At 45.0% G+C, this 15137-nt stretch overlaps 1 protein-coding gene across 3 annotated transcripts in view; it reads right to left on the bottom strand.

Annotated features, from left to right (window-relative positions):
• The window catches only part of GATA6 (GATA binding protein 6), a 42955-nt gene extending 39094 nt beyond the window's left edge, over positions 1 to 3861 (bottom strand). The window contains exons 1-2 of one of the 3 annotated variants that reach the window (XM_043979874.1): positions 3744 to 3861; positions 749 to 1909 (exon numbers count right to left, since the gene is read on the bottom strand). In XM_043979874.1, coding sequence (XP_043835809.1) covers positions 749 to 1871 — 1123 coding nt within the window. In that variant the 5' untranslated portion in view covers positions 1872 to 1909; positions 3744 to 3861. Of the gene's footprint in view, positions 1 to 748; positions 1910 to 2290; positions 2537 to 3738 lie in introns of those variants that run through there. The other 2 variants (XM_043979864.1, XM_043979881.1) reach the window with 2 other exon arrangements.
• Between the last annotated feature and the right edge of the window lie 11276 nt (positions 3862 to 15137).

Genomic DNA, 15137 nt, shown 5'->3' with positions numbered 1-15137 from the left:
AATGAAAACGGCACCCATAAGCCAAGACAGGACTGGCGAAACTCAGGAAAAAGACAAGTTATACTCAATCCCTTACTGCTGTGTGATTCTTTAAAATATATAATTTTTAAATAAAATAAAACAAAACCCCTTAGGCAGGATAGAAAATTGAGGTGTTTGTGGGAATTGGAAGGAGGAGAGGATAACTAAAATTCCCAAGCTCTCCTAAATCCCTCAAGGTCCAGTCAATCAAAAATCTCATCCCCACTGTAGAACTCCAATTTTCATAGCAAACCCCTAAATGTTGGTAAGAGAGTAAGAAAATTTTTTGAAGGTAGGAAAGAGGATTCTAAGGAAAGGGTTTGTCCCGCAAGGCCTGTTCCTTCGAAGTAGCAAAATAAATTAATGCTCTCCCTCCCCCCCTTTTTCATAAGTCACACACAACACCCCTTCCCATATATGTATAAAATCCTACACATTTGAATACATAGCAAAATGAAAGCGGCCCTTTTCAATTCAATATATCAATGCCCCCAGACTAACGTAACTTAGCTGGGCACACGCAGACACAGACAGACCCAGTCTCTAACCTAACGTTACCAAGTCCAACTTGTGACTTCCCAGTTTCTGAAAATCTCTACCACCCTGACCGACTGCTCCCGTTCGTCTCCGTATGCTGGCTTCCTCTCCCTTCTCTCCCTATTCTCTCTTCATTGTTAGCTTCCTTCCTACCCTCACCCCCGCTTTTGGGGCACATCGTCGACATTACCTGCGCTCGGGCCCCGGGGCACCGTAAGCGGGGGCCCAGACCGGCTCTGAAGGCTGTGCAGAACGGAGTTCTCGAAGTGGCCAGTGGGCCAGGCGGGCGTCAGCGGAGCTCCCACGTAAGGCGAGTAGGGGCCAGGGTGGTGGTGGTGGTGGTGGTGATGGTGGTAAGATCCATTCAGCGACCGAGGCCCGGTCAGCGGACTGTACTGGTGCTCCCGACTGCCCATGGCCCCGAGGCTCCCGCTGCTACTTCCACCGCCGCTGCTGCTCCCTGCGCTGCTCCCACTGGCCCCGTAGCCGCTGGATTCCCGGGGCGCGCCGTTGGGCATCGGAGGACTAGGCGAATAAGGGAAGCGGGCAGAAGTATGGGAAGCCCCGGTGCTCGCGTTGCCTCCGCCGCTGCTGCCGCCGCCTCCGCTGCCATACGGGGGGCTATCGGCTGAAGGCTGGGGCCAGCCAGGGTGCCCGCCGCCGGGGTGATTAGGAGGCCCGCTAGCAGCGCCTTGTAAGTAAGGCAAGCCGGGAAGCATGGAGCTCACGCGGGTGGTTGGGACGTACACTGGAGAGCTGGCGGCGGCTGCAGCTGCCGCTGCGGCCGCGGCCGCAGAGTGCACGAAGCCACCGGCCGCGCCGTCGTAAGCTGCTGGTCCCTGGGAGGAGAGGGCCGCGAGGGTCTGGTACATCTCCTCCGGCTGCTCCGCAGCAGCGAAAGGGCTCAGTTTGGTGCCGCGACTGGACCAGAGCAGCTTGCTAGCGGTCGCGGCCTGGTCGAGATCAGTGAAGAGCAGTAGATCCTCCCAGCCCGACAGGGCGCTCCCCTGGCCCCCGACCCCGGTTGCAGAGGGGCCGTGGGGGGGGCCGAAGTGGTGTGGCGCGTAAGAGCTGAGCAACAATGATCGAGCCGGAGTCCCGGCCCCGTCCGGGTCTAGCTGGGGCGTCCTGCAGGAGCCGGCGCCGCCGGAGCCCCGCTCGCCCCCCCGGGAGCAGCAAGAGGAGGAAGAAGAGGAGAGGGGGGAGGGTGGGGAAGAAGGTTCCCGCGCTGGGAAGGGACAAGAGTCGCTGGCGTCCGAAGCCCCGGCCCCGCACCGCTTCAACAGGCACCAACTACCGTCAGTCAAGGCCATCCAAGGTCCCGCGCCGCACCTAGCAGCTCCGCTAGCTCCTGGAGGAAGGGAGGGCCGGGATGGAAACCAGGGAGAGAGAGAGAGAGAGAGAGAGAGAGAGAGAGAGAGAGAGAGAGAGAGAGAGAGAGAGAGAGAGAGAGAGAGAGAGAGAGAGAGAGAGAGAGAGAGACACCGAGAGAAATATTACCAAATAAGAAAATGAGGGAGCGCTCCAAACCTCACTCTCCACTTTCTTAAACAGTCATTTGAAAAGCCCCCTTTCCTCTCCTGGGGAGGGCGGGTGTAGGGGGAGGACAGGGGAGTAACTGAGAAGCTTGGACTGGAGCAGCAGTAATCCACTGAACACTCGCACCCAGAGATACCTATTTCCTCTTCCCCACCGCACCCCCAGACGCCCCCACAGAGCCTCTTTCCCTCACCCTCTTCAGCATCCTTTGCTGGGTCCAATAGCAGCCCTAGAGGGTCCCTGGCACTGTCTCAAGATAATCTAGTGAAGTCTCGTTTGGGCGACTTTTCTGACTGAGAGTTAATTACTCTTGGGGAAGGGGACCAGGAAAACAAAAGGCCTTTTTTTTAAGAGAATGAGTTATGAGTGCGTACACTCGGGGTCCCTATCCCCTTTTATTTCCCTCTATCTTCTCCTGGGTGACTGTTTCTAAGGTTTCCCCTGGTAAAAACTAGGAGGAGCCCTAGAAAAGCAACCTGTCCCTGAAAACGAAACCGCGACTTTCTCCCCCACTGGATCTCTCCTAGAGTTTTCCTAGCTGCCTTGGAGGGAAGGAGGAGGGTGGGGAAGAGGGAGGGGTTGAGGGGGAAAGAACAGAGAGAGATCCCGAGATGAGCACCAGTGGTGAGAAGACGTAGGAGGCTGGGAGGCGGGGGCGAAGGGGAGCCGAAGTGGAGCCAACTACCTTCTGGTGAGAGGCTGTGCCAGGCCACGCCATCAGCTGCGGGACCCAAGAGTTACAAGGATCGAGACCCAAGCCCAAACCTTGTTCATCAGTCGCCGCTGCAGCTGCCATTGCACACCTTAGAAATGGCACGGTTCCACGATCAACAAGCCCTCTGGGGCTGACCGCACTCACACGCGCGCACACACATACACACTCAAACGCGAACACTAGCAGAGACATATACATGATTTGTAGCCCTAGCACCCTGCCCCATCTATTCCACACCAACACCATCCCCACACGCAAGAGAAAAATCGCACAACTGGGACAGAGGGGAGAGAGGGGAGAAGAGAAAGAGGGAGGAAAAGGGGGGACGGGGAGAAATTCGCCCCAGAATCAAGTCCGCCCAAAAGAAGGGAGAAGGAAGAAGTGACAGCGCGCCACGGAAGAAACCAGCAAGTCCCACCTCCTCGGAGGCTGCTTTCCGAAATCTCTTCGGACGGTGGAAGATAACCACAGTCAAAATAATAGCAGCACCCACAATCGCCGCTCGGATAGTATAAAATGAGTCTGCCTGCCCGCCCATCTGCTCCCCCTTCCAGGTCTCCCCCCACCCCAGTTCTCCCTTTGAGATAACTCGCAGATAAGGCTCTGAGCTGATAAGTCTTTCAGGCTCAGAAAAAGAGTCGAAGTTTGCCGGAGAGAGGCTCTGTCCCGAGAAAATCCGGCAGCAAATACAGACATCGAGGAAGAAGGAAGAGAGGACCCACCCGGAATCCTGGACGTAGCTTTCTGGTGTCCGGAGTGTGTTTGCTTCTCTTCCCCCCCCCCTTCCTGCCCCCCAAGGGGATGAGAGAACGGGAAAGGCCAGAAGCGAGGGACTGAAAAGGAAAGGGGATGGGAGGGGGGGGATGGGGAAGATGGCAAAGGGCAGAAAAGGGGAGGGAAAGGGGTACGGGAGGAGAAAAACGAACCAAACCTAGTGTGGTCGATTTGCATCGAGGCTGGTTGCAGTGGTGTTTAATCCCAGGAGCAAGGAGCTGGAGCCGAGGAAAGCAAGCGAAGGCGAGAGTCCCGGGTGTGCGGCGATGAGCTGCTCAAGTATAAAAAGGAGAGAGGAGGCGCCTCTCACAGCCCTGCCGGAAAATTGCAGCCTGCTGCTCCTGATTGGATTCACTGAGTCCTAAACAAACAGCGCTCGCCAGAAGGGTGCCAGTCAGCGGGCCCTCTCGGCTCACTCTGAGCTGCTAGGCTCTGGAGGTGAAGAGGAGGGAGAGAGGGAGGGGAGGGAACCAAAGAGGAGGGGAGGGGACGAGGAAGGAGGGAGGAGAAGGAGGGGGAGGGGACATGGGGGCAGGGGAGGCTGTGCGTGTTCCAGAGAAAGAGGCTGAGCCCGGCAGAGTCTGTAGAGCGTGGGGTGAGTAAGTAGAGCAACCCGCGAAGCCCAGTCCCAGAATTAAGGCTAGTTCCACTAGGCCGAGTCCAAGGGACTCGGAGCTGGGCTGGATGGGGAGGAGCGTGGGTCCCAAGCGCCTAAGGGGCACAGGTGGGAGGACTGAGATCCACTATTAAAGTCTCTATGTCCTAAGTGTCCCACAAGACCCATCCCAACCGTACTCCATAAGAGACACCCCATACTCACACGGTCCCTAAAAAATGTTCCCCTTGGGTTCTTTCCAACCCGATCGCGCAAAAACAAACACCTCACGTATTGAAAGAGGGAGAGAACTATCCCAAATAAGATATTTCAACTAAAAAAGAAAATTCGATTGGTCTCAGCTCCCCTCTCTATTAACTCCTTCCACCCCCACAAATTAAATACTACGGGGGGGGGTGGTCTTGGGGACTGCAGAGTGGGGGCTGCGGTTGGTCTGTTTGTTTCCGACCTTAGACCTTTAGGACCCGCTTTCCCGGGATCCCGAGATTGCTAGTTTTGCTGCTAGTGGGGAATTTATTTTCTAAAACAGCTAAAGGATAATTCCACCGCTGAGTTAACTTGCTCTTTCTTTCTCACTGTCTCATCTTAGTCTTTCTCTTTGTCTGTCTGTCGGTCTGTCTGTCTTTGTCTCTGCCTCTCTGTCTCTCTTTGTCTCTGTCTCTCCCTCTCTGTCTCTGTCTCTCTCTCTCTCTCTCTCTGTCTCTCTCCTCCGACTGTCTGTCTCAATCTTTCATCTAGTTCCGTGAAGTTCACGTCCGCCACTCCCTTGTTATTCCAATTCGGACTAGTGGTGAACAAGTAAGTGTGGGAGATCAGGTAGGCGAAAATGCTCCCATATTTAAACGTCTGTAATAACCACAAAATTTATCAGGTTTTATATACTCAATTTGGTCTTCTAAATATCCCTTTCCACGCCCATCCCCGCCCCATTCAAAATTCAGGTAAGTCATTTCAAGCAGGTTGTGGTGAGAACTGAGTATTCATATTTTCTCCTTTCTTTTCTCTCTCCAAATGGTTATCACAATTGGGCACAAATCAACACGGTTCTTAGCAGGAAAAGTGACTGGGAATTAAAATAACTCGTTCCCCAGGGGTTATCAGCTGGATATCAGTCCGCATCAGTTTGTACAGAGAGAGTCTCATCTGGCGGGAGCTGTGTGAAGTCTGTCTCGCTCCCCGAGCTAACAAACATCATTCCTTCCGATGGACGTGACCCAAAGACTGGGGACAGAGAATTTAACTGGGGTAGGAAGTACTGTGTTTTAAGAGTAGTTCTCCCCCCCCCTTTCCATTTTTTTTCTCCCAGGTAAAACGAAGTAAAAACATTTCTAATACGCGCTAGTCGGTTTCTCTGGGATTTCTCCTTAGGCTTCTTGGTAGAGAGAACTTAGCGGGGGCAGGTAATTTTCAAATAGTATTGGGGGCTAAATGATCAATGTCAAATCTAACCAGAAAATTTGTTTCCTTTCTAACAAAACTGGATTGTGAGCACTGTGGTTCACTGGTGGGGAGTGAGGGTGATTGGAAAGGAAGGGAATGAGCTAGAGAGAATTTACCCTTTCCCCTTCCCCCTTCCGCCAGTTCTTCGTTGTAAATTTCTGTTAAACACTTAGGGATTTTAAAATCCTTACTGTGAATTTCCCTAGTTTTGCTTGCTTTCCTCCCCAGTTAAAGCCATGTATCCCAATTTCACCACAATCGCGTTTGGAAAGGAAGTTAAATGGAGAAGACTCTAAATATAAACGATTGAGTAGCTTTTAAAATTAATACACTTTTGATCGAGTATAATTGTGAAGAGAAAGCAAGTCTTGTTCAGTTGCTAAAATTAATGGGTTTTGAGCCCTTCGTTGCCTTAGAATTCTTTAGCAAGTAGCAATTAAATTAAAATCAGGTTTGTTGTTTTTTTTTAAGATGGTTCATTGTCAGAACTGTTGCTGCTTTGGACGTGTTTTCCTGTTGAATTAAACTATTTTGTTAATTTTTTCCATTAAAAATACTAACAGCCCCCACCCCATAAAATTAGTGATTTTTTAAAAGAAATAGCTATTTCACCGAGGTTTGCCTACGAGCTACTAATTGACTTCGGAGTCGGAACGCACACATCCATCAAAGTTCCTGAGGGCTTTTACTTATGTTTGTTACCTAGCCTAAGGATACCATCTAGAAATTTGCAATTATGAAGGTGGGGCGGTGAGGAGGGGGTGGGGGAGGTTCGAAGGGTCGGGCTACTTTTTCTACAAAGTAACTGAATGTCTTTGACCAGCTCTTTACCGTATCTTTCACCGTCTAAGAGAAACCTCTACCAAACTGCCAAGGCTAGAAGTGAGAGGGAGAGAGACACTGGCCCAACAAATTTCAGTTCCTTATGGCTCTGAGATGACCTGGTTTTACGCTCCAGACTCCCAAACTTTTTTATTTTTAAAACAATTTTTTTTCTAAAAGAGAAGAAAACGTATTTGTACAAGTCCCTGCTGAGCAACGCGTTTCTTTCTTTCTTTTTTTTTTTCCTCCTGCTTTGGTTTCCAACCGGAGGTGGTATTGGGAACTGTAGGGCTGCCCTAGTTATAAATGTCAGAAAAAAAGTGAGATATAACAACAGCAAAAAGTTTTAATTCAAAGATTTAATTCCATTAGGTCGAAGGAGCGCTCATATTTGCTCCTTTTAACTTACCCTTTTCCAGCTTTTAGGGGATTATTTCGATGGCAAAAAGCAATACTATTTAAAAAAACAACAACAAATCAAACTTGGGTCATCTACTAAGCGACTCCCTGGCTTGGAGCACCTCTGGACTGGCTTCCTTTCTTTCTCTCACTAAAATCATTTTTCGAAATAAGAGTGGGACGAAGAGGTCTGGAAAGGAAGATCTCTTTGAAAGAAGAGGGAAACAATTCAAGAGTTTGAGAGAGCTAAAAAAATTTTTTTCCAAAGTAAACAGCCCTCGTTTCTTAGGAACTGCTCTTCCTCTTTCGTTTTTTTCCCCTTTCTCTCTCTTTTTAAAGAGTTGTTCATCTTAAACCATTTCACGGGGTCAAATTTGAAACATAAAAAAGACAGGGGTCCTCCATCTGATTACCAGGGAGTCAGGAAAAAAGTCTGGTCCCTGGTGATGATTTCATTAAAGTAGTGAACCGAGTGAATTTGGCTTCTCTGGGGTTTTCTCCTCTGTCAAGAGGTGTGATTTATTTTGGCAGCGTTGTATGCATTATTCTTAGTTTTAATTCAACCATAATACGACAGTTAATTGGGGGGGGGGGGGACGCGGTTTGCAAAACTGGCAAGATTGTGTTCTTACCTCCGTCATTACTTCAGTTCTGTAGGCTGTGAGACCTAGCTCAAAAGCGGATTAGCGTCATAATTTACCCTTAACCCTACAAATTCAAGCCTATTATAATGTCATTTGACAAAGATGATGATTTTTCTTTCGGGAAAAAAAAACAACTTGAAATAAAACAAATCTTCAATAGAATAGTTTTTCAATTTGAGGGTGTATTTTTTAAGTCCAAATTTGTGATACCTCCCCTCATACACTATATTTTTTTCTCACCTGAAGATCTCCTGCTTAAAGACTTGGGTCCAGCTAAATGTTACCCCCCCCCCCTTCCAATCTTACTCCTACCCTTATTTCAACTCTAATGACAGAGCCTCAGTAATTCTAGTCTAGCCTACCAAATTCTAGTCTACCAAAGGTAAATCTCTGGCTTTAAGAAAATGTGGATCATCAAAGATCCCTCGGTGTATTTTTGTCTTTAAAAACAACAATACAAATGGTTTAAAATCCAAAATTGTTTGTTTTTCATTTAAAGGAAAGGTCACCGAATGGTGAAAGCTAACTCTGCCCAGGTGTCCTCCTCACCCCATCCATCCACCTCCCCAAACCCAATCCCCCTACCCCAGGTAAGAAAAACTGTGAATGTTGATCTTTTCAGCACATATAAAAACACAATCCTTCGGGAATAAACGAGGCACCACGGCTCCTGGAGTGGAGAGACTTTAGGTGCCTAGGCTTGGAATCCTGCTGGGGATGCAGTCTACAGTCCCCTGGAGGGCGGGGCTGGGTTGGGCCTGGCCGCTGCTGCTGCCGGGAGGTGGGATATACAGTACGAAAGGTCACTGGTAGCATTCTTCTCCTCACCGTGTTTATATAGCTAAATGTACTTCATACCCGGCTGGTAAGCTATGGCAGTCGAGATAAGCAGGCTTGGGTGGGGGAGGGTAATAGTGAAAAACTTTCTGGAGGAACCTAAAATTCAATCCTTATCCATTCATTATTTTTCTTCCTTTTTGCCTTCCTTCCTTCCTTCCTTCTTTCAATCTTTTTTCCTTCTTCCTTTCTCTCCCTTCTTTTTTTCTTGCCTTCCTTCCATCTTTTTTCCCTTCTTAAATCATGTTATACAAGCTACCCAGTACAAAATTAAATTTTTTTCACTTCCTGCCTCTCCCAACCATAGCCACTTTAAATCAAATTAATTTTGCCATTAAGTGGATATGATCAGAACATCAGTGATGACAAAAGGTTGGCTTTTATAGAAAATTTCTCTTCCCTTCCTAACAATAACAAAGAAAGGAATCAAAATTCCCATTCCTAATAAATAGATTCTCCTTCTTCCCCCTCTACCATGATCCCTAGTAACTCGTGGAACATAGTCTTTCACCAGACACATGGAGCTGGTTTTAGTCGGGTTGATCTCCCATCATCTTCAGTTTGCTTGGCCACAGTTAGACTATGAGGACCCAGCCTAGTTTTGAAGACCACAGGCCTAGAGGCCAGAGAAGAATGTGGCGAGCCAAGAAAATTTCATGAAGGCCTGAAAGTCCTGTGCTTTCAGAAATATTTCAAAGCTCAGGTGGAACGATTTTAGGTAGAGATTAATGGAGCCCATGTGGGGCAGAAAGTTTTCAATCTTTCCCACTAATTGTTTGCTAAATAGTCCTTTTCTAAGATGAGGTACATCTAACCATTCCACTTACTGGGTAGTTGGAGTTGGAGGTGAACTAAGTCAAAATCATGCTCTATTATTTTGTGAAAATAAACCATACAAATATAATAGCATTTCCGTTTCCCCTCCTTGCTCCTTCCACCTGAAGTGTAAGATCTATCCACACCAGATGTGGAAGGCAGATCCCCATTTAAGATGGTGGTGAATAGGACCCAGAATCATAAGGCCTCCTCTAGATGGGACTAGATAAAGGAATTAATGTTGAGGTCATCAAGACAGGGAAGGGTCCAACTCTCATAACAACTGAGATGAATGTAATAAATACTACTTGTTTTCCTAATTAATTACCATCCATTTTTACTTACTACAGGATGTTTCTGAGGTCCTTTCTAGCTCTAAATCTCCTACAATACTCAATGACAGCATGAAAATCCACAAGGACCTTAATTCAGTACCTTACCTTACCACTGATCCAAAGTGGGGTCAAAAGAAATATACATTTCCCATCCTATTTCCTGTCCCCATGTTGGGGAATGAGATGTTTGGGAGCTCTTGAGGTTCCTGAGGATGCTGCTCTGCCCCTAGAAAAGAGGGGATAGAAAAAGAAAAGAGAATGAAAAGAAGATTGAGAGTAGGAAGAAAAATCAAGAGGAAACTGAGGACAGTGGAGGGAAAGAAACAGAAGACTCCCTGAATTTAATTTCCTTTTCTCCTGCCACCACCCCTCTCTCCTAGACTCCAGACCAAGAAAGAAGTGCTTTAGTTTACTGCTTTTAAACAAAGGTTTAATAGATAGGAAAAGACTCAGCAACAGTGAACACAATGTTGTTCTGACCCCAGCTGGCAACCTTAATCTCCCTCCTTACTGCCTCTCTACCTACAACAGCTAGGATCCCATTCCCTACAATCATGTGCTGATGGGGCTTTACTGTACCCTAGAAATTATCGAAATCTCTTCCCATCCCACCAAAAAAAAAAAAAAAAAAAAAAGGCTGAGACAGCTTCATTCCCACTGACATATCTTAATCCTCACAACTCTATTCTACCTAGTCCCAACATTACAGCCCTCTCGCCTGCCCACGCCCCACTCCCTGTCCCCCCATCCCCCACAGAATTAAAGTATCTTTGGAAGAAGAACGGTTCCCAACACGGGACAAATGATTGAGAATAATGGGGCAAATCCTTCAACCCCAAATAAAGGCAACCTGTGCCCACAAAGTACTGTTGCCACCATTGACCAGTCTCAGGTATTCCTTGGCATACTCATCTTTTTGTGGGGGGATGAATATTGGCTCCCCAAAGGCCATCTCAGCACAAATTACAATTTATTTTCAAGGAAGGAGGGAGGAATGGAAAGTGATAGCAAATAATGCCTAATCAACCCACTTAAATTAAAACAGACTCGAAGATGCCCTAAATCTAAGAAGGGGTTTTTGCGTTTGCTTTCAAAGAAGCACCAACTAATTCCATTGCTTACTGGAAATGTCACATTTAACACCCCGCTATTGGGCAAAGATACATAAATTGGAATTGTAAAGATCTCTTTAACCAAAGTTTCCTCTCTGTACATTTCTCAAGTACATTATGTGATGAGAAATTGTACAAGACTTTCCAACAAACCAAGATACAATGATTCTAATATTTATTGATCACTCATTGTATGGACAGAAAGCAGGAACTTCAAGTCTCCCAACAGGCACACAAAGAAGGTTTGGCAAATTCCATTTAGGCAGAATTTGCAGGAAACACAGGATGGGGCTGCTTCCTTAACATTTTGTGAAAAAGGTGAAATTATCACACAAGTATAACTATTGCTCAAGTCTCTTACATACTTAGGGTTAAGAAAAAGAAGGGATCTCTCTCATATTACAACTTTTCTAGTGAGAGTGACCTTAACCGGTGTTTCTATGTAAAATTTGAATAGGTGATCCCCAAATTTAAACACCTTCACTTACCTAGCTGTTTCCTTGGCAGCTTGCACTTAGCCAGATCCCTGAGCTTTCTCTGACTTCTCTGAACTCTGAACATCCAACTCTGGGAGCTACTTTTCTAACAGAATCCCTATGGGGTTCAACCTCATTCTCCTCCAGGCATGGAGATATGCCCAAAGACATGAGGAAAGTAATGAAATGAGGTGGGGGGGAGGGGGAAGAGAATCATTCCTTCATTTTGATTCCTTTTAAGAAGGCAAATACTTTGCCTTATAGCAGACTCCAACTGGACATTGAAGAAAAGATGGTAAACTTGAAACTCTTCAGATAAAACTTCTTATAAAGAAATCCAAGTCTCAGCCACTTCACACTCCCCTAGAGCTTTCTCTTTGTGCATAGTAGAACATCACAGATCCAAACCCTGTAGAATGGTTAAGAATTACTGGGAAGTCCTGATCAAAATGATTAGAAAGTACCAAGTTCTGCTAATTCCTGGTTCTGCTTACTTTAATTTGCATCAGTTCACATAAGTAACACCAGGAAAACAAAGTATATGATGACTCTAACAATGAAAAAAGTAAAGAATAAAAAAGCAAAATAACTGAAAGGGAATGTTTCTAAATTAGAATGACCAAGCTTGCTAAAGAGGAGGCATGAAAGGTACCACTCTCTTCCTTTCTCTGCAGAGGCCAAAGCCTATAGGTAGGTAACACTGAGTATGATAGCAAACTTTTTAGATGGGCTTACTTGTTTTATTGAACTTTTCCCCTCTTTTTCCTTTTTTTTAGTACTGTAAGGGCTGTCTCTCTAGAAGGGGAAGGCAGGAGGGATACATTTAGAATGGTAGAGATATGAAAAAAAGATATCAATTAAAATATATTTTAAATAACCAAAAATAGCTCCAAAGTCAATTGAATCAATATATCAAAAAGTTTTTATTACTGAGAATACAAAGACAAAAGTGAAACAATTCCTTCCCTTAAGGAGCTTATATTCTATCAGGAAAGAAAATGGGTATATACATAAGTATATGCCAAAATGATACAAAACAGATACCAGATGATTTGGGAATGAAACCCTATTGCTAACAACTCATTTGTCTCATTTTTTTAAATTTCATTTTCAGTTTTCTGAATTATTTCTATTAGGTAAGAAGGAAGGAAAGAAGGAAGGAAAAAAGAAAAGGTGAGATGTGAAGAGAGAACCTTAGAAAATCTAAAGTGACTGCCATAAGAAAAATAGAAGCCAAACTGACCAAATTTTCATTTTAGAAGAATTACTCTCAGACTGGAACCACCCCCCCCCAATAATGTAGATTCGAAGTATTGTGATTACAACTTTTCTGTTTTAAATTCGAAGAACTTCAGGAACATAACAAAAGGGAATAGATGACCTCTAAATAGGTCCTTCCCAGAGCTAAAATTCTATGGTTCTGTGGTCTCTAGGTTAGGGTGGTGAGAAAAGAAAGATATTTGCTTTTGAGAAGGAAGATCGCAAAAGAAATGTAAAAGAGCTTCAAATGCCTGTGCATTTTTTTTTTTTAGGTTGTGCTTGTGCCCAGAGCCTGTTTTTCTCCTGTCTGACAACCCTGATCTTCTCTGGGTTTGATTTATTGAGTGCTGTCGTTTCTCTGCTCTTTACTTTCACAATCACACATTCAAACCCGATAAAGTTCAAGACCCTGAATGCTTCCAGCTCTCCCAGATTTACAGTCTCACTGCCTCCCAGAGCAGCTCCAAGGCTGATTGAATCCTCATGCACACAAGAAGTTGGCAAGAATCATCAAAAAAGCCAGAAGAGACCAGAGATGGTGTTTCCCATGTGAAACATTACCACCCCATGTCTGTTCTGTTACTCAAAGAAAATCCTACAACATTCCCCAAGAAAATGACTATTACCATCCTACCCTATGTTAGTTTCAACTTTTAATGCAGTCTGCTGGTCAAGTGTTAAATAGCTAACTACCTGTGGACCTGTTGTAACATGGCCACTTAAGACTTAGGTTAATGTTAAGATGTCCCTGATATACGGCCAGAAAGATGGGAAAAGATGCTCAGCTATCAAGAGTTCTGAGTTATGTTCCTAGATTGGATTAAATGACCTTGTGATCAAGGGCAAAACATTTAACTCCTCTCTGCCTCAGTTACTTCAAATGATAGAAATATTAATTTGTACAAACATTCATCCTGGATGAAAGAAGTTTGGCAATTTAGACTGACATATTCATAGAAGGTAGAGTGAGGCTAAGTCTGGACTTGTGATTTTATCAGTGCAAAGAATTTTTAGTGTGGAAATTCCCTCCACAGATACAAATCTCAACTCTGCTGAGACAGGAAGCATGGCATCATGAATAAAGTGCTAGACTTAGAATCAGGAAGATCTGGGCTAGAATTCTGCCTCAGACACTTAAGGGTGAGCCTGTAGAAGTCACTTAACCTCTCTAAGACTCAGTCTCTTCATCTATAAAGTGGACATAATAAAAGTATCTACCTCACAGGGTTGTTGAGAGCACCAAATTACGGTTTTTTTATAAATATGAGCTATCATTCTGCAAATTATAGTGTTAGAGATGTGATTAGGACCCTAAGAAGTTAGGTACCTCTCCCAAGCAGTCAATATGTATCAGAAGCAGGTCTGGAAGAGAGCTTTTCCACATTCTGCTTCTGACATTTATTGTCTGTGTGATATCAGGCAAATCATAGAACCTCTCTGATACTCAGTTTCCTCATATGTTGTTTTTTTTTAAAAAAGATTTTTGGATTAGATGACCTCTAAGGCCCCTTTCAGCACTAGATCCAAGAGGAATTTAATCTCCCTCAGGCTCAATTTCCTCATATGTAAATGAGGGGATTGGACTAAATGACCTCTGAGGTCCCTTCCTGATCCATATCCCGGAAACTTTGACTTCCCCGACTTCCAAAGCCTAGACTCTACACCAAATTGCCCCTCATATAAAAGCATTTATATATGTCCCATCATATAAACACACACACACATATATGGACCAAAATAGCGTGAAAGAATTAATGTATTCTTTAAAAATGAAGAGTTAATTGTCCACTGCTATTGTGTGGACAAATGAGTGGCAAAATGGATAGAGCACCAAGCCTGGAGTTAAGAAGACTCATCTTAGTGAGTTCAAATCCAGCCTCAGACGCTTACTATTTTTGTGACCCTGGGCAAGTCACTTAACCCTGTTTGCCTTAGTTTCCTCTTCTGTAAAATGAGCTGGAGAAGGAAATGGCAAACCACTGCAGTATCTTTGCCAAAAAAAACCCTCCAAATGGGGTCACCAAGAGTCAGACATGACTGAAACGACTGAATAACAACAGCTATTGTGTTTAGGTCCAGGTCTTTCTAAGCACTGAGATGGTATTTGAATAATGAAATATATCATAAATAAGAACATGATAGCATACTGTTGAACAGCATTTATTTCATTCAATAAGACTGATATATGGGTGCTTCATATTTGTTACATAAGTTACGATGTCACTTGTTTTGATTTATTTGCATTCTTTTACAGTTGAATATGAGTATTTATTGACCTGAAGGAAGCGTCTGAGGCAAAGTTCATTTAAGACAGACACCCCAGGGCAGCTAGGTGGCCCAGTGGATAGAGCAACGGCTCTGGAGTCAGGAGGACCTGAGTTCAAATCCAGCCTCAGACACTTGACACTTACTAGTTGTGTGACCCTGGGCAAGTCGATTAACCCCAATTGCCTCACCCCCCCAAAAAAAAATTTAATAAAAAAAAAAAGACAGACACCCCCCACCCCTGCCCCTCCATAAGTCTACATGACTTCGTTAGAACATGTGCAAATATCCCAGGCCCATAAATCGAAAAATATGATTTTTTTAAAAAATAAATGTTGAACTCAGAGTCTGCACCTGGGGGCAGGGGGCAAACTTCACTAGTCTCTGAAGGCAGGAAGCTAGCTGAGGTTTGGATATTATGCCAAATCCTTCTGCAGTGACAAGTTTTAATAACAGTTGCAACTAGGCTCTGTGCCTAACTAGAGTCTTACTCTTCAGAAGCAACATATACATATAGAGAATAGATAAG

Source organism: Dromiciops gliroides, chromosome 1, assembly GCF_019393635.1.
Source record: "Dromiciops gliroides isolate mDroGli1 chromosome 1, mDroGli1.pri, whole genome shotgun sequence".
NCBI lineage: Eukaryota > Metazoa > Chordata > Mammalia > Microbiotheria > Microbiotheriidae > Dromiciops > Dromiciops gliroides.
This window is presented reverse-complemented; position numbering and strand designations above follow the sequence as displayed.